Source organism: Mizuhopecten yessoensis, unplaced genomic scaffold (genome assembly GCF_002113885.1).
Source record: "Mizuhopecten yessoensis strain PY_sf001 unplaced genomic scaffold, ASM211388v2 scaffold8517, whole genome shotgun sequence".
NCBI classification, from domain to species: Eukaryota; Metazoa; Mollusca; class Bivalvia; order Pectinida; family Pectinidae; genus Mizuhopecten; species Mizuhopecten yessoensis.
Genome location: NW_018407587.1, coordinates 114,385 through 133,956, shown reverse-complemented (window position 1 = coordinate 133,956; position 19,572 = coordinate 114,385). Strand labels below are relative to the sequence as shown.

At 37.5% G+C, this 19,572-nt stretch overlaps 1 protein-coding gene across 2 annotated transcripts in view; it reads right to left on the bottom strand.

Annotated features, from left to right (window-relative positions):
• Window positions 1–19,298, bottom strand: part of LOC110456103 (codanin-1-like) — a 32,124-nt gene extending 12,826 nt beyond the window's left edge. The window contains exons 1-16 of one of the 2 annotated variants that reach the window (XM_021506659.1): window positions 19,181–19,298; window positions 17,995–18,713; window positions 17,240–17,575; window positions 16,281–16,480; window positions 14,430–14,531; window positions 12,137–12,215; window positions 11,659–11,776; window positions 11,336–11,448; window positions 10,710–10,875; window positions 10,152–10,249; window positions 9,086–9,245; window positions 8,540–8,602; window positions 8,049–8,192; window positions 2,451–2,617; window positions 2,005–2,086; window positions 183–278 (exon numbers count right to left, since the gene is read on the bottom strand). In XM_021506659.1, coding sequence (XP_021362334.1) covers window positions 183–278; window positions 2,005–2,086; window positions 2,451–2,617; window positions 8,049–8,192; window positions 8,540–8,602; window positions 9,086–9,245; window positions 10,152–10,249; window positions 10,710–10,875; window positions 11,336–11,448; window positions 11,659–11,776; window positions 12,137–12,215; window positions 14,430–14,531; window positions 16,281–16,480; window positions 17,240–17,575; window positions 17,995–18,713; window positions 19,181–19,264 — 2,727 coding nt within the window. In that variant the 5' untranslated portion in view covers window positions 19,265–19,298. The remainder of the gene's footprint in view (window positions 1–182; window positions 279–2,004; window positions 2,087–2,450; window positions 2,618–8,048; window positions 8,193–8,539; window positions 8,603–9,085; window positions 9,246–10,151; window positions 10,250–10,709; window positions 10,876–11,335; window positions 11,449–11,658; window positions 11,777–12,136; window positions 12,216–14,429; window positions 14,532–16,280; window positions 16,481–17,239; window positions 17,576–17,994; window positions 18,714–19,180) is intronic. The other variant, XM_021506660.1, reaches the window with a different exon arrangement.
• Window positions 19,299–19,572: the final 274 nt, after the last annotated feature.

Here is a 19,572-nt window from a genome sequence, read left to right as displayed (position 1 = left end):
AATCCATGTACTCACAAGATATGCAATAAAAGCTATTTTCAGAAATTTCAATTAGCGTAATGTTTAAAAATTTGAAAAAGCTAGAAAATTTAATTTTACAGAACTGCTTCAATTCTTACCTATTGTAATAAAAGCATTGGCCAGTAATTAAAAGTTATCTACAAATTGTCAACAATACTTACCAGTGAAACACCTGTTTGATGGTCTAGTGAGGTTCCCATGGAGACAACTTCACCAGGGATCTCGGAGAAGAAAAATCCTTCTGGTATCACAGCATTCTGTATAGAAAATCAATGGCTTTTGTATTGTGAATCTGGTATCAATACAGTACATCATGTACATAGAATGGAACTAGATTTAAGTAAGAGTGTGGGATTTACCAATACCTAAGCTCCCGCATATCTACAAAGTTTGGAGCCCATCGATGAAACAGTGGCTGAAATATATTGTAGAAACCTAAATTACACTTAATTTTGTACTTGAGGTCAAATTGAGGTCAAAGTGACCTTTAGGATGTGACACTTTCTTCCAATGATGTACCTATATACATTGTTTGATGTTACTTCATTAAACAGCCTCTGAGCAAGGATGGACGGACACACAGACAAAGTGAAAACTATATACCCCCGGATTGAAATGTTACACCATGTGTATAAAATTGAAGTACAGTATCATGTAACTGGTATTAAAGGTTTGATTTTGTTTAATTTTGTTTAATGTTCTATTAACAGCTAAGGTCATTTAGGATGTGCCTCCATGTGTGTAGTGTATGTGTGCCTGCGTGCGTGTTTGCAGGAGACAGGGTATGTTGGTCTGCTTCCGTCCTTGTGATAGCGCAAATCTGATACCAACTTTTTAGTGCCATCTCACTGAAATACCAAGCCGAAGCCACCCATCACAGCATTCCACCCCGTCACTTTATACTGACAATGGGTGAACCAGGTGTTGTCATTCCCCCTAAATGCTGAACGTTAAGCAGGGAATAACAACTACCATTTTAAGTACTTTGGTATATCACGGCCTGGGGACAGAACCCATTGCCTTCCTCACCTAGGTGAACGCTCAACATTAAAGCCAAAAGTGAGGACTTGCCAAGCAAGGCGCTAGTAAATAAAAGGTAGTTAGAAGTAGAAAGAAAGATAAAGATCCCAAATATTGCAATGGGTGCAGCAGATTTATTTTTGTCGCCTTTGTGTCTCCAAATAGAGGACACCAAAGCAAATCTCCAAATTCTGCAGGGGTTCCCACACTAGTCGCCTCCTACAGTACATACAGTGGTTAACAGCAGGTGTATTCTTTTCCCGATCCCCCACCTGCAGGGCTGGCAATTGCCCCTGTGTGTGTACTTTTCCATATAAATACATACATAAGCAATGTAGAACCATTATTGATACTTAAATAGATTTTACCAGTGGTTAGCAAGCTTTACAAACATAAGATTTGATTGAAATTGAACATTTTTTTAACAAATCCTAATTTTATATTATAAAAGTGAAAACTTAGCTTTGTGATTTATGCAGATCAACAAGCCATCACTGATGACAATAACACCATACTGATTGGAAATTATCAGAAATGCCCGATGAATAGTTTGGTTTGTTTGTGTTTTACGTCCTATTAACAGCTATGGTCATTTAAGGATGTGCCAGATTTTGGTGGTGGAAGAAAGCCAGAGTTCCCGGAGAAAAAACCTACCTACGGCCAGTACCTGGTGACTGCCCCCACGTAGGCCTTGACCCGAGACCTAGTGGTGGAGGGCTAGTGGTAGCAGAATGTCATCGTGGAGGATGTGTGCATGTATGTAAACATAAGGACCACCATAACCTTAACCCTTTCACCCCTATGTAACTTTAGTAGACTCTACCATACATTGATCTGGGAGAGTCCATTATGGTCTACAGTGGTGAAAGGGTTAGGATAATCACAAACCTTGGTATGTCAACATGGGGAGGTCTACCTATGTTTTGATGACTACAATACTTAAAAGAACTTGGGACTACAAACCTCAAACAGCCAGCTGATGGTGGTTATGACTAAAAGGTTGGCATAACAGGTGTTGGTAAACTGTCCACTCCCCCAAGTCTGCCTGAGGAAAATAAGAAACAAAGATTGAAATAGGCCCAGCGGGCCTGCATTGAATCAATGATATTTTAAATCTAGTACCTTGACCACATCTTTTGGTTCCCGAACTACAAATTCATTCTAAGAAAAGGTAATATTTGAACTTTGTATAAAGTTGGATTAAAATCTACTAAAAGATCATACCCCTAGAGTGATGACAAGGCAGGACAACATGGATAACCCTATATGCCCATATAATTGCTGGCATTTACCTCTAGACAAACATTTGTATTTTTCTTTTTAGTAGAGATAGGAACGGCTGCTCCCAAGGGGAAATAAAAATGTTGTCATCCTTAGATTTGTAGGTAGATACTGGCTACAGTACTTACTGGTGTATATACAGTAGAACAAACAGTGCTATCTGTATAGGTTCTAGATTGGGGGCTATCTGATCCATCATACTCAGGAACTCCACCACCCATGGAACAGTCAAGGTCAGTTGTCCAAGGAAGAAGGCTGTCTTCAGGCATCTAGCAAGGTCAATTTGTATTGACTGCTGTGAAAAAAAAAGAGTTAGTTACAATCTTTTAACACTCATGGCTAATATGCATGTGTTAAATTCATTTTTTGGGGGGGTTGGAGGAGCAGGAGGAGGAGGTAGGATATAGTGGAGGAGCTTTAAGCTCCATAGCAAGGGGGGAGAGGTAGGATACAGTGGAGCTTTAATAATTCAGCAACATCTGTTCCAAAATAAAATCCAGCCAACTTCATTCCCAACAAAAGTAGCTGGATTTAAAGATGACTGGATTACTAGGCAGTTTTGTACAGAAAGGACAATCAGTTCAATAAAATACTATTTGGATAGTGGGACAATTCTATTAATAGCAGCAGTTTGAGGAATGAGGCTTGAATGTTGGGAGTCTCACAATTCCATTCCAAAGGTTCAGAGTTGTCACAGATTTTAGGTCAAACTTGTAGTGTAGAACTTTATTACAGAGACAGCAAACTGAATGTGTGCCCTCAACGATACAACTATTTACAGTAAATACCTGTTAGTACCCACAAGACTTCAGCCATTACGGATACATTAGTTCCTGTGAATGTGTGCCCTCAACGATACAACTATTTACAGTAAATACCTGTTAGTACCCACAAGACTTCAGCCATTACGGATACATTAGTTCCTGTGAATGTGTGCCCTCAACGATACAACTATTTACAGTAAATACCTGTTAGTACCCACAAGACTTCAGCCATTACGGATACATTAGTTCCTGTGAATGTGTGCCCTCAACGATACAACTATTTACAGTAAATACCTGTTAGTACCCACAAGACTTCAGCCATTACGGATACATTAGTTCCTGTGAATGTGTGCCCTCAACGATACAACTATTTACAGTAAATACCTGTTAGTACCCACAAGACTTCAGCCATTACGGATACATTAGTTCCTGTGAATGTGTGCCCTCAACGATACAACTATTTACAGTAAATACCTGTTAGTACCCACAAGACTTCAGCCATTACGGATACATTAGTTCCTGTGAATGTGTGCCCTCAACGATACAACTATTTACAGTAAATACCTGTTAGTACCCACAAGACTTCAGCCATTACGGATACATTAGTTCCTGTGAATGTGTGCCCTCAACGATACAACTATTTACAGTAAATACCTGTTAGTACCCACAAGACTTCAGCCATTACGGATACATTAGTTCCTGTGAATGTGTGCCCTCAACGATACAACTATTTACAGTAAATACCTGTTAGTACCCACAAGACTTCAGCCATTACGGATACATTAGTTCCTGTGAATGTGTGCCCTCAACGATACAACTATTTACAGTAAATACCTGTTAGTACCCACAAGACTTCAGCCATTACGGATACATTAGTTCCTGTGAATGTGTGCCCTCAACGATACAACTATTTACAGTAAATACCTGTTAGTACCCACAAGACTTCAGCCATTACGGATACATTAGTTCCTGTGAATGTGTGCCCTCAACGATACAACTATTTACAGTAAATACCTGTTAGTACCCACAAGACTTCAGCCATTACGGATACATTAGTTCCTGTGAATGTGTGCCCTCAACGATACAACTATTTACAGTAAATACCTGTTAGTACCCACAAGACTTCAGCCATTACGGATACATTAGTTCCTGTGAATGTGTGCCCTCAACGATACAACTATTTACAGTAAATACCTGTTAGTACCCACAAGACTTCAGCCATTACGGATACATTAGTTCCTGTGAATGTGTGCCCTCAACGATACAACTATTTACAGTAAATACCTGTTAGTACCCACAAGACTTCAGCCATTACGGATACATTAGTTCCTGTGAATGTGTGCCCTCAACGATACAACTATTTACAGTAAATACCTGTTAGTACCCACAAGACTTCAGCCATTACGGATACATTAGTTCCTGTGAATGTGTGCCCTCAACGATACAACTATTTACAGTAAATACCTGTTAGTACCCACAAGACTTCAGCCATTACGGATACATTAGTTCCTGTGAATGTGTGCCCTCAACGATACAACTATTTACAGTAAATACCTGTTAGTACCCACAAGACTTCAGCCATTACGGATACATTAGTTCCTGTGAATGTGTGCCCTCAACGATACAACTATTTACAGTAAATACCTGTTAGTACCCACAAGACTTCAGCCATTACGGATACATTAGTTCCTGTGAATGTGTGCCCTCAACGATACAACTATTTACAGTAAATACCTGTTAGTACCCACAAGACTTCAGCCATTACGGATACATTAGTTCCTGTGAATGTGTGCCCTCAACGATACAACTATTTACAGTAAATACCTGTTAGTACCCACAAGACTTCAGCCATTACGGATACATTAGTTCCTGTGAATGTGTGCCCTCAACGATACAACTATTTACAGTAAATACCTGTTAGTACCCACAAGACTTCAGCCATTACGGATACATTAGTTCCTGTGAATGTGTGCCCTCAACGATACAACTATTTACAGTAAATACCTGTTAGTACCCACAAGACTTCAGCCATTACGGATACATTAGTTCCTGTGAATGTGTGCCCTCAACGATACAACTATTTACAGTAAATACCTGTTAGTACCCACAAGACTTCAGCCATTACGGATACATTAGTTCCTGTGAATGTGTGCCCTCAACGATACAACTATTTACAGTAAATACCTGTTAGTACCCACAAGACTTCAGCCATTACGGATACATTAGTTCCTGTGAATGTGTGCCCTCAACGATACAACTATTTACAGTAAATACCTGTTAGTACCCACAAGACTTCAGCCATTACGGATACATTAGTTCCTGTGAATGTGTGCCCTCAACGATACAACTATTTACAGTAAATACCTGTTAGTACCCACAAGACTTCAGCCATTACGGATACATTAGTTCCTGTGAATGTGTGCCCTCAACGATACAACTATTTACAGTAAATACCTGTTAGTACCCACAAGACTTCAGCCATTACGGATACATTAGTTCCTGTGAATGTGTGCCCTCAACGATACAACTATTTACAGTAAATACCTGTTAGTACCCACAAGACTTCAGCCATTACGGATACATTAGTTCCTGTGAATGTGTGCCCTCAACGATACAACTATTTACAGTAAATACCTGTTAGTACCCACAAGACTTCAGCCATTACGGATACATTAGTTCCTGTGAATGTGTGCCCTCAACGATACAACTATTTACAGTAAATACCTGTTAGTACCCACAAGACTTCAGCCATTACGGATACATTAGTTCCTGTGAATGTGTGCCCTCAACGATACAACTATTTACAGTAAATACCTGTTAGTACCCACAAGACTTCAGCCATTACGGATACATTAGTTCCTGTGAATGTGTGCCCTCAACGATACAACTATTTACAGTAAATACCTGTTAGTACCCACAAGACTTCAGCCATTACGGATACATTAGTTCCTGTGAATGTGTGCCCTCAACGATACAACTATTTACAGTAAATACCTGTTAGTACCCACAAGACTTCAGCCATTACGGATACATTAGTTCCTGTGAATGTGTGCCCTCAACGATACAACTATTTACAGTAAATACCTGTTAGTACCCACAAGACTTCAGCCATTACGGATACATTAGTTCCTGTGAATGTGTGCCCTCAACGATACAACTATTTACAGTAAATACCTGTTAGTACCCACAAGACTTCAGCCATTACGGATACATTAGTTCCTGTGAATGTGTGCCCTCAACGATACAACTATTTACAGTAAATACCTGTTAGTACCCACAAGACTTCAGCCATTACGGATACATTAGTTCCTGTGAATGTGTGCCCTCAACGATACAACTATTTACAGTAAATACCTGTTAGTACCCACAAGACTTCAGCCATTACGGATACATTAGTTCCTGTGAATGTGTGCCCTCAACGATACAACTATTTACAGTAAATACCTGTTAGTACCCACAAGACTTCAGCCATTACGGATACATTAGTTCCTGTGAATGTGTGCCCTCAACGATACAACTATTTACAGTAAATACCTGTTAGTACCCACAAGACTTCAGCCATTACGGATACATTAGTTCCTGTGAATGTGTGCCCTCAACGATACAACTATTTACAGTAAATACCTGTTAGTACCCACAAGACTTCAGCCATTACGGATACATTAGTTCCTGTGAATGTGTGCCCTCAACGATACAACTATTTACAGTAAATACCTGTTAGTACCCACAAGACTTCAGCCATTACGGATACATTAGTTCCTGTGAATGTGTGCCCTCAACGATACAACTATTTACAGTAAATACCTGTTAGTACCCACAAGACTTCAGCCATTACGGATACATTAGTTCCTGTGAATGTGTGCCCTCAACGATACAACTATTTACAGTAAATACCTGTTAGTACCCACAAGACTTCAGCCATTACGGATACATTAGTTCCTGTGAATGTGTGCCCTCAACGATACAACTATTTACAGTAAATACCTGTTAGTACCCACAAGACTTCAGCCATTACGGATACATTAGTTCCTGTGAATGTGTGCCCTCAACGATACAACTATTTACAGTAAATACCTGTTAGTACCCACAAGACTTCAGCCATTACGGATACATTAGTTCCTGTGAATGTGTGCCCTCAACGATACAACTATTTACAGTAAATACCTGTTAGTACCCACAAGACTTCAGCCATTACGGATACATTAGTTCCTGTGAATGTGTGCCCTCAACGATACAACTATTTACAGTAAATACCTGTTAGTACCCACAAGACTTCAGCCATTACGGATACATTAGTTCCTGTGAATGTGTGCCCTCAACGATACAACTATTTACAGTAAATACCTGTTAGTACCCACAAGACTTCAGCCATTACGGATACATTAGTTCCTGTGAATGTGTGCCCTCAACGATACAACTATTTACAGTAAATACCTGTTAGTACCCACAAGACTTCAGCCATTACGGATACATTAGTTCCTGTGAATGTGTGCCCTCAACGATACAACTATTTACAGTAAATACCTGTTAGTACCCACAAGACTTCAGCCATTACGGATACATTAGTTCCTGTGAATGTGTGCCCTCAACGATACAACTATTTACAGTAAATACCTGTTAGTACCCACAAGACTTCAGCCATTACGGATACATTAGTTCCTGTGAATGTGTGCCCTCAACGATACAACTATTTACAGTAAATACCTGTTAGTACCCACAAGACTTCAGCCATTACGGATACATTAGTTCCTGTGAATGTGTGCCCTCAACGATACAACTATTTACAGTAAATACCTGTTAGTACCCACAAGACTTCAGCCATTACGGATACATTAGTTCCTGTGAATGTGTGCCCTCAACGATACAACTATTTACAGTAAATACCTGTTAGTACCCACAAGACTTCAGCCATTACGGATACATTAGTTCCTGTGAATGTGTGCCCTCAATGATACAACTTACATGGCTGCGCAGGGAGATGTACATAGCGCTGAGCTCATCTGAGATCCTCGACCCCGTCTGATATGGCAGGAAAGTCACAAATCCCAGAAACTTGGCAACCAATCTCACCGTCATCAGACACGACACAAAACGGTCCTTCTCTTCCTAATCATACGACAAAAAAGTCCTTAAATTGTTAACTCATTTTCTAGATTAAGACCATGTGTTTTAACAACGAAAGTTACTCAAAGACTTTGAAAATATAATTTAAGTAGTTTTTAATATTGACCTTTTGTCACATGAAAGATATATACTTCATTTACTTTTATTAAACCTTCCTTTAACATTCAATGAAAACAGAAGAATATGACATCAAGGATTATTTCAAATTCATGTTATCAGATGCATGTCTCTCTGACATCACAGGGCTTCATTGGTTAACACACTATTGGACATTACTAAAGGAAAGCTAGTGACTTTGTTATAACTCTGTTAATGTTACTTGTACTGACATCATCAGTGGCGTCCTGTTCAGTCGGTGTCTCCTCTCGTGAGGCAATGGATATTTCATTCAGCTGAAACAACAAAAAGTACTTTTTGGTCCTCAAGACTATTTTATGTATTATTTTATATTTGTTAATATCGCAAATTGGGTCAACGCATGTAGCATATTTCAGGCCCATATTTACCAATTCTTATGGACTCAACATTCAAAAACAATTATTTTGTAGATATTAAATGGGGTAACAAAATGTAGACTTTTTTCCAGTTTCCTTTATTGTGTGTAATATGGACGAACATGATTCCAAAATCTATTTACTCATAGTTTTTTGAAGTTATTTTATCCTAACTCATTGGATTAGACAGACCATTTGGTGACCGTGAACTGCCTGTTGAAACCTTTAAGTTGCATAGGACTAAGAGTATTAACCATGATGTTTTTTTCGCCAGACATTGTAGATAATTTACAGAGTAAATTAGAAATCATTCTCACCATGAGCACAAACTAAAACCCTGTTGATACATTCATTTATTATCATATTTAGTGCATAACTGACCTCCATGACTTTGGCGGAGAATGTGTCTGTGAGGTGTTGGTTGAAGATTGGACTGCTGGCAGCCATAATGAAATCCCTGAAGAACTCCTGACAGCCTGGGAAGGATGGGGCAGGACAAGGTCCACCGACACTCAATGGCATGATGAACCGCTCCTGCAGCCTGAAACATACAAATCAACATCTTACTATTTTGTACTCAAAACTTCTGATAATCCTATCATGGAATCCCAAGAATTTAGCAAAGGAGGAATACTGACAAGATCTGGCTATGATAAATTTTGACAGACATGACCTTGCATTTCTAGGAAACAAGATAACAAGCCATTTGGATTGATATGCCCCGCTTTGACCATCAATGCATATGTCAAGTTTGGTTGGTCTAGCACTTATAGTTACAGAGAAACTAACCTAAACCGCCGCCGGAAAAGCTACACCTAGGTCTCGCTTCCACTACTTCTTGGCAGCGAGACAAAAATGACTATGTTGAAAAACTATCTAATGCTTCAGTCATTAATAACACAACATAGTTCATACGGTGTCATTACATTTTGAGTCGCAAAATATATACTGGTAAATATGCATTGACTAGGTGAATGGCTAATATTTTACAAGGCAAAAGTTTAAGAAGTATACACTATGTATATAGAGGACCAATACAATTTGACATTATTTATGGAAGAAAAACAACTATACTCTTTATGTTTGACCTGTTTTTGAATCTCTGATACCATACATACTACATACACAAATATATATACAGGAACTGGAAATACTGTATGCAATGGGAATGAAGTTGGTCAGACTTGTAGAAGTGAACAATGGTCATTCACAGATATTTTTTGGTATAGCAATGGTTTAACCTGTTGATATCTGATGTACTTAGGTTTTAGGTTGGATACAATTTATATCAAATTGATCACTAGTACTGTTATTTAATATATATTGTGAACCAATATGCAGCCGTGCTAAAATGTTTGTACAGTATCTGCTTAAGAGCTTGAGAAAATTACATCCACTTGAAAATGGGCTGTGAATGAAATAACAAAGTTCATATATAGCTTTTCACCTTTTGAATTTCTCTGGGTTCGTCCTTTTCAGCTGACTAAGGAGAGCATCACCCTCGTCATCCCCATCAGGCTTCAGACTTCCATCTCCCTTACACATCTAAGAACAATAACAGGAATGTTCCCTTACACATGGAGAGACCGAGATTATAAACATTCGACACATTACATAACTTCTACAAAGAATTGCATGACTGTATTTAAAGAACTGTACCAAAGTGGATTAGCTAATCAGAGTGCAGGAAGTACCTACACCATGCTCTCATAACACGCGAGTACAAATCTAGGGGACTATTCTTAACTGTTATAATAGTATTGAGGATTGCTTTTTACTATGATACAGTTACAGATTAATAAAGCTTAGGGGCTTGGTAATTATTATTTTAACAGATAAATAAAATTGTGAGGTCTTATAGTTTACTTCTGTGATAGATAAATAAAATGTAACTAGTTGTCAAGTGTTACCATTGAAACCAGAAAAATACAGTATAGGGAGCTTGTACTTTCACTTCTTTATGTGCTCCCTGACTGGTACAACATATACACATAAAGTTCTTCACCGTTATAAGCTGTGACTGGAACAGTCGAGCAAAGTGGATATGGTTAGCAAGCTCTGTTTTGAAGTTTATGAGCGCTCGTATCTTGTCGCCTAGAAAGGCAGCTACGGACCATCCGGAACTCATGTGATGAGCTTCCCACTCTCTCAACAGCTCGTAAAATGTGTCTCTGTGAATACAAAAGACAAACGTACATCTAGAAACTTACAGAGTTGTTATATATCCATTGCATTAGCAAAAAGCCTCCACATTTCTTAAATTTACGCATGAAAATTCTGTTGATGTGATTTTGCATTGGTCTTGGTAAGAAAAAAGTTTTTGAGTATTATATTTACTAGATATATCAAGAATATGATATCATTAACAAAACTGGACTGTACTTAAAAAGACATATATTGAAATACCTTATTGAAAGTTGAATCATTTTGCTGCAAGATTTCTGAATTCAAAAGACCCTATATCATTAACATGAAAATGGTATAAGATTTAATATGCACTGTACCAAAATTCTCCATGGTTTGTACACGATATTTTTATTTCTTTAAAAAAAAATCAATTTTTAAAAATACATTATTATGTTCATATGCAAACTCCTAATTTTTTGTTTACAACTTTATAAGAGCAATTACCGTTGTTTCTTGAAGAGGTGGAAACTGCAGTCATTCGGGAAATTTTTGCGGTTGTCCGTTTCTGCCTGGAATGATACACCCCCTATTGGCGATTTAGGGAAGGCAGGGACAGGCTGTTGGTAAATCAAACAGTTAATTAAAGACATAATAAAACAATGGTGTGTTATCAATCTTTGCTTTGAAACGAAGTCTTGTTCTGCTCAGCAATCGTTTCCTCTCACATGTAGTTTACACTGTCATGAACTATATATAGTAAATTGAAATGATTACTCTCAGTTTTAAATCAATGCATTTCAATAGACACCAACGTATTATATTGTTACCTTGGGGCCCGAATCATGTTCCAGGGTCAGCCAGTCTATCAGGGTTTCAGAGAAGCTTGCTATTCTTTGGTTTTCTGACAAGAGCCGTAGAGTACATCGGTCTAAGCACCTCAGGAAACTAAAATTTTATCATATTCTATTAACATTTTTTATCATATTCTATTAACAATCTATTGGAATAGCAAATGGGGTTGATGACATATTGCAAGAATAACAGATGAATTAGTGGACATACAGATCGTGAGTGATGTTTATGAAATATTGCAAAATTCTTGGACTGAAATTATCTCCATTCTGTCATATACCCAATATTTGAGTGATATGCTTTAAACTGCTTTAAAACTCAATGAGTTATCTTTATAGTTAGAGCCAACACTATCAAATGAAACATTAAACGATAGAGATGTGACCTTGGAGAGGTAAATATAAGAAATATCACTTTAATATAATATAACGGATGCAGAAAAATGGTGCAAACCTGACTTGTGACTCCAGTACTTTGACAGCAAAATAAACAGCATTATGAACAGAGCAGAAAAAGTTGGTGTCAATCGTATCTGAAACAAGATGATGGAAAACATTCTCTTACTAACTATTTTATGATAATAAACTTTCTAAACAATTGAATTAAATCGCACAGAAATAATTTAAAAAACATGTAGTTGCACAAAATAGCTGACAAGAAATACTGCTGGTGAAAATCATCTGATGCAGTAAAGATTATTTGGTATTCAAGTAGATATATATTTACAATGTTCTTTAATACAATGCAACTAATTCATTACACTTGAAAGTATCTATAAGTAGAAGTAATGCTGACCTGCAGACATTCAACTATAACAAGAGGCCCAAGAGGGCCTGTATCGCTCACCTGAATATTTAAGCAGTCATAGCAAAATATTTTCATTAAATAATATATTGCACTAAAAATATTTCTCTCACAAACTTTGTTGGCTCCATCTGTTGAAACTACCAGCAAAATATTATTACAAGATTCTATGCTTTTTGATTCTTCAGAAGTTGCTTGACATATTTTTCCCTGTGACCTTGTAAGTAGGTCAATGTCATTTTCCTTCTCAAATTGGTAAGCTCTATTCCAAAAGCTACCAGCCAAATCTTATGAATCCATTCCTTTTAGTTCTTAAGAACAAATCCATAAAAATGTTGTTGACCTTTGTGACCTTGAAAGTAGGTCAAGGTCACTTTCATTCTCAAACTTTGTTTGGCTCTTTCTTAGGAAGCTACAAGCCAAATATAAAGATTCTATACCTTTCAGTTGTTTAGAAGAAGTCGTTTGAAGTGTCTGACACATTTGACCCCTGTGACCTTGAAAGAAGGTCAAGGTCATTTTCTTCCTCAAACTTTGCCGGGCTCTATCCCAGGAAGCCATCAATAAAATATAAAGATTCTATACCTCTCAGTTCTTCAGAAGAATTAATTTGAAATTTTGACACCTTTGACCCCTGTGACCTTGAAAGTGGAACAAGGTAATTTTCATTCTAAAACTTTGTTGGGCTCCATCCCAGGAACCAATCAGCCAAATATGAAGATTCTATACCTTTTAGTTCTTCAGAAGAAGTCGTTTGAAGTTTTTGACATATTTGACCCCTGTAACCTTGAAAGTAGGTCAAACTAATTTTCTACCTCAAATTTGGTCGGGCTCTATCCCAGGAAGCCACCAGCCAAATATAAAGATTCTATACCCTTCAGTTCTTCAGAAGAAGTCATTTGAAGCTTTTTACACATTTGACTCCTGTGACCTTGAAAGTAGGTCAAGGTAATTTTCTTTCTCAAACTTTGTTGGGCTCCATCCCAGGAACCAATCAGCCAAATATGAAGATTCTATACCTTTTAGTTCTTCAGAAGAAGTCGTTTGAAGTTTTTGACATATTTGACCCCTGTGACCTTGAAAGTAGGTCAAACTAATTTTCATTCGCAAACTTTGTCGGGCTCTATCCCAGGAAGCCACCAGCCAAATATAAAGATTCTATACCCTTCAGTTCTTCAGAAGAAGTCATTTGAAGCTTTTTACACATTTGACTCCTGTGACCTTGAAAGTAGGTCAAAGTCATTTTCTTTCTCAAACTTTGTTGGGCTCCATCCCAGGAAGCCATCAGCCAAATATGAAGATTCAATACCTTTTAGTTCTTCAGAAGAAGTCGTTTGAAGTTTTTGACATTTTTGACCCCTGTGACCTTGAAAGTAGGTCAAACTAATTTTCATTCGCAAACTTTGTTGGGCTCTATCCCAGGAAGCCACCAGCCAAATATAAAGATTCTATACCTTTCAGTTCTTCAGAAGAAGTCATTTGAAGTGTTTGACACATTTGACCACTGTGACGTTGAAAGTAGGTCAAAGTCATTTTCATTCTCAAACTTTGTTAAGCTCCATCCCTGGAAGCCATCAGCGAAATATGAAGATTCTATACCTTTTAGTTCTTCAGAAGAAGTCATTTGAAGTTTTTGACATATTTGACCCCTGTGACCTTTGAAGTAGGTCAAGGTCATTTTCGTTTTCAAACTTTGTAGGGCTCCTACCAACAAAGCTTTCAGCCAAATATCATGACTCTAGGCCTATCCATTCTTCAGAAGAAGTTGTTTAAAGGAAAAGTTGACGGACGAGGACGGACGGACAGACGGATGACGGACGCCGCACCACGACATAAGCTCACTTGCCCTTCGGGCAGGTGAGCTAAAAACGAAGTAGAGACCTGCAGACATTTCATCTATTTAAACAAAGTGGAATTGATATAGAGACATATATATATATACCCAGCCCGCCAGTACTGGAGACCAGCTCAGTGTCAGCACTCCGAGATGTCATAAGTTGCACCACAAAGTAAATTTCCACAGCCAGGTTGGGAAGCAGGTTTTCTGCAGCAGAGGATAGATTGATAAAAAAAATCTCTAGTAGCAGTAGGTACGGCTGATTTTTTGTTGAAATACATTAACTAGAAAATATTCACAAAACATACATACTCCTTTAGTGTTGATGAAAATGGGAGCTATAGACACAATATCTAACCAAAGAAATGGAGCCACATGTGATAATATGATGTGGTACTTCTAAATATGTGAACAGGTATTAAGTCTAATACCTGCTTTACTTCTTGTATAACAGCAATAGAGCTATTAAAACTGAACTTCTAGCCAAGATCTCATAGGAGCGGACAGATGGAACACAAAAATACTGGTCACATAAACCAATGGTGTCAACACATAAACCAATCGTGTAAACACATAAACCAATCGTGTAAACACATAAACCAATCGTGTAAACACAGACCAATAGTGTAAACACATAAACCAATCGTGTAAACACATAGACCAATCGTGTAAACACATAAACCAATCGTGTCAACACATAGACCAATCGTGTCAACACATAAACCAATGGTGTCAACACATAAACCAATAGTGTAAACACATAAACCAATCGTGTAAACACATAAACCAATGGTGTAAACACATAAACCAATCGTGTAAACACATAAACCAATCGTGTAAACACATAAACCAATCGTGTCATCACATAAACCAATCGTGTCAACACATAAACCAATCGTGTCAACACATAAACCAATCGTGTAAACACATAAACCAATCGTGTAAACACATAAACCAATGGTGTAAACACATAAACCAATCGTGTAAACACATAAACCAATCGTGTAAACACATAAACCAATCGTGTAAACACATAAACCAATAGTGTAAACACATAAACCAATAGTGTAAACACATAAACCAATAGTGTAAACACATAAACCAATAGTGTAAACACATAAACCAATAGTGTAAACACATAAACCAATAGTGTAAACACATAAACCAATAGTGTAAACACATAAACCAATAGTGTAAACACATAAACCAATAGTGTAAACACATAAACCAATAGTGTAAACACATAAACCAATAGTGTAAACACATAAACCAATAGTGTAAACACATAAACCAATAGTGTAAACACATAAACCAATAGTGTAAACACATAAACCAATAGTGTAAACACATAAACCAATAGTGTAAACACATAAACCAATCGTGTAAACACATAAACCAATCATGTAAACACATAAACCAATCGTGTAGACACATAAACCAATCGTGTAAACACATAAACCAATCTCGTAAACACATAAACCAATCGTGTAAACACATAAACCAATCGTGTAAACACAGTTTTACAGCTTTACTACCAAATTTTATCATTAGAAATTTCTTACCAAAACCTTTACAGTATTGTTCCGATAAAGAGGTTTGAATATTAAAACCACTATCAATGTTTTTCAGACGTTCAGATGTATATTTTGTTGTTATTCTAAGGGTTGATAAAAAGTGTGCCTTGAGAGCTCTCATATTTAAATTCAACATCAGATCATTTACAGTCCGATCATTCTAACTTCCAAATTTCACACGTGAAAAATACATTATGTTTTTGAACAGGGGAATTGTCATGGAAATAAATTCAGGAGAAGAGATCCAAATGAAATGGCAAAAATGTTTGCATATGTTGGGAAGCTGCATGAGTATTCATTTTAATCAAACGGAGGGAAGTCAGAACAAAAGTTGAATGAGGCCAACTAACGATTCCATCATTTAACATTATCATTATAAAACCTTTTAGACAACAGGAATACAGTTCTGCCAGGACATCAAGCTGGTCTTGGTGTGTCACAAATGAGGGGTCAGCAACAGCTATCTCTAGGACTGAGTTTGACCGCTCTAAATACTTCGTAGGAGTCATTGGACCACCAGGCGAAGAAAATCCAGACAGTCTACTCAGATCTCCTTGTTGAAGTCTCTTGGCTTTTTCTTGTCTTTGAAACAAATAAGGGAATCATCTTTAACAGCAAATACAAAACTTGATACATTGGTTCCTATGATAGCCAAAATATTTGCAAAGCTACATTGTCTTGACAAGGCCTTATTATGGTATTTAAGTAAATAAAAAACCTGTAAAGGTTTAATTTATGGACATTAAAATCATTCCAGTACTTTCAAGGAATTCAGACCAAATTGTGTTATTTACAGACAAACAGAAAACCTGATTCTATTATAAACCTTACTCAAAATATGAGTTTTAAGGTGCAACATTAAAACGAAGAGGAGACCTAAGACTTGACATTACTGAATGGTTCCAATTCATGAAAGAAGTTATGGTCCTGCCAAAAAACAGGTCTTGACTCTATAAATAATAGTAGCGTTTTTGTTACCTGAATTTTACAACAGCCTATTCCTTTATGAATTAGGACAATATGGCATTATTTGTATTGAAATTGGGAATATATTCCTCATTTTTTGGTCATTTTGGGAAAATAAGACACTTTTTAGCTAGGGGAAAGTCTGTATTCGGCTGTAAAACTGAGCAAATAAAATCACCGATTGGCAAGGTTATGTGATCACACACTCCATTTTTCTAAGATGCAAATATCCATATATATATTAAAGCTTTGCAGCCCTGAAGTTGTGGTTCTGGTCTAGAAAGTGACAACAATAACACCTTAGTTATAAACAGTATGTTTCATTTCTCATAAAGGGGATATATAATCACATACACATATAAATTAAATTCTTACCTCAATAGTTCTCGCTCCTCTATCAGGGAACCCCTCCGATCTGTCCCTCCTTCAGATTCACCTGCCAGTGTGTGGGTTTCCTTTGAGTTCTGTGCAGAGTCCAAGAACATCCTGTTGTGATGCCATGCCTTGTTGCCCTGGATTGGCGTGGGTTTGATGCGACGAGAGGGCATCTGGGTGGAGTCCGTACTCTCTTCACTTAAAGTAGTAAAACTGATTCTACGAGATTTTGTTATCACAGTTGGCTTAGCATTACCTCTTGGTGTTGCATCAAAGTTTGGTGAATTTTTCATGTATGGTGTACAAAGTACAGACTCCTCCTTCTGGTCAGGTTTTCTACCAAAAGCAAATGCAGTGTGTGATTTATTATAAAAACATATTTATCTGGCAAAAGTTTGAACTTTTTATGTATAATACATGCTAATTAAGTTATAGCAATGCCCTGTTAGGGTTAAGGGTGTGGGTTGTTCTTGTTGTCAATGATCTTGTTATATTTATGTCCCCAAAAAAGGGAAGTTTTTCTCGACCATCTAATTAAAAATATATATATTTAAACAGAGTTTAAATTAGCTGCAATAAGACCAATAATCTATATAAAATGACCATGTTACTGATAGTTATTAGTTTAATGAATTGTCATAGTTACTGGAATACAAAACGCTAATAATTACTAGTATATTACGTTTTAATTTCAGCATTTCTCATGTCATAAGTTATTAAGTTACAATATGTTCAACATTTAATGATGTGTTCACCTAATGGGATATTCCATTTCGCCTCCCATAGGGGGGAAGTCACTGACACTATTCAGACTGAACACTGGTGCTGGTTTTGTCAAGTCTGTTCTATTAGCTGGATGACGCTTTTTTCCGCTGGACCGTTTCCCTCCATTAACAGGTAACGGAGAAGGTGAGTTGTCAAATGAGTGGTCCTTTCGCCCACCTGAGTAGGGAGAGTTCTTCTTAGAATTCTGATTAATGTCAACATCTGGTGAGACAATAAATTCTCCCAGACTAAACCTTTGTTTTGCTCGATGTCCATGACTGTCTGGTGTTGCATTCGACTGTCTACTGCCACAGTGAGGTGACTGGCGCTGGTCCCTACTTCCAGGGGTTCTATGTCCCCTGCCTCGCCCAGATCTCTCTGCTGATGACGGAGTGTTCAAATTTTTCCAAACTCCAGGCGAGTCAATAGAAACATTTGGAGAAAAGACAGATGATGATGTGTCACGGATATCCTCTAAACCATCACCAGGGCTTGATCCGAACAACTGTACTCTCTTGCCACCATCTTCCCTTCGAGTGTGAACAGTCTTTTTAAGTTTTTGAGTTGAGGGTGTTTTAGCTGGCGATGGATTGGCAGAACGATTGGACTGAAGGAGATGGAGGGTTTGGTCACGAAGATAATTGAGAAAGAAAGGCACAAATTCTTGGTCAAGTTTTGAATACTCTTTCAACTGTTTGGGAATTCTTTTCTGAAAGAAAGAAAAGCAAAAGGTCAGCATATTAGCTGAACAATTCTTATTTGAATAGAAGATTTGTTCAGTAACAATAATAAAAGTTATACTGTCGCCACATGGTTTTGATGAGAATGATCAGAGGAGTATCGATGATACGGATTACGTGGTGGGGAGGGCAGCTACTTTACAAACAATAATAATACGTATCTTGACTTTGTCTTTATATCGTCATACCAATGTGACTAAAAACCACCATTTGTTCATACCCTTTAGGTTCATGCATTAACCAGGTACTGGATCACCGGCAAATCTGGTTATATATGCAGATTTGGCTATAGTATACAGTATAGTCAAATATAAGATGTCCTTTCTGAACTGTAAACTTTACAGTGCGAGGGTTGATCGATCTATTTTCTTTATGAGAAGAATATGTCATCATAACATGTAATTCATGTAAACATAAATAATAAATGATTCCTTACAAGATCCGTGCGGTTCTTTAGCCAGGAAACTACAGCATCTGGGGTAACTTCTTGATTCAAGAGGACTTCCAATATCGCGGCCATGTTCCCGCCATCCTTTCAAAGCGAGACTTCCGGAGACAAATTATATACATATCGGAATGAAAAAACATAACGAAACGAAACCGATATCATCTGATTTGAGCAACATGCATAGGAGAAGGACTATTTTCGTGGGTTTTTTCGCCGTTTATTGCAATATAAAAAAAATAGCAATGATTTGTGTTCTTTTTTGTCACTGAACAATTGGATCTCAAACAACATAATTATATTAGTATACCCCTTCCTCTCCTGTGCCTCCTCATTCTTCTTAAAATAGAGTACAAAGCTGCCAGATTAAGTTGAATTGATTA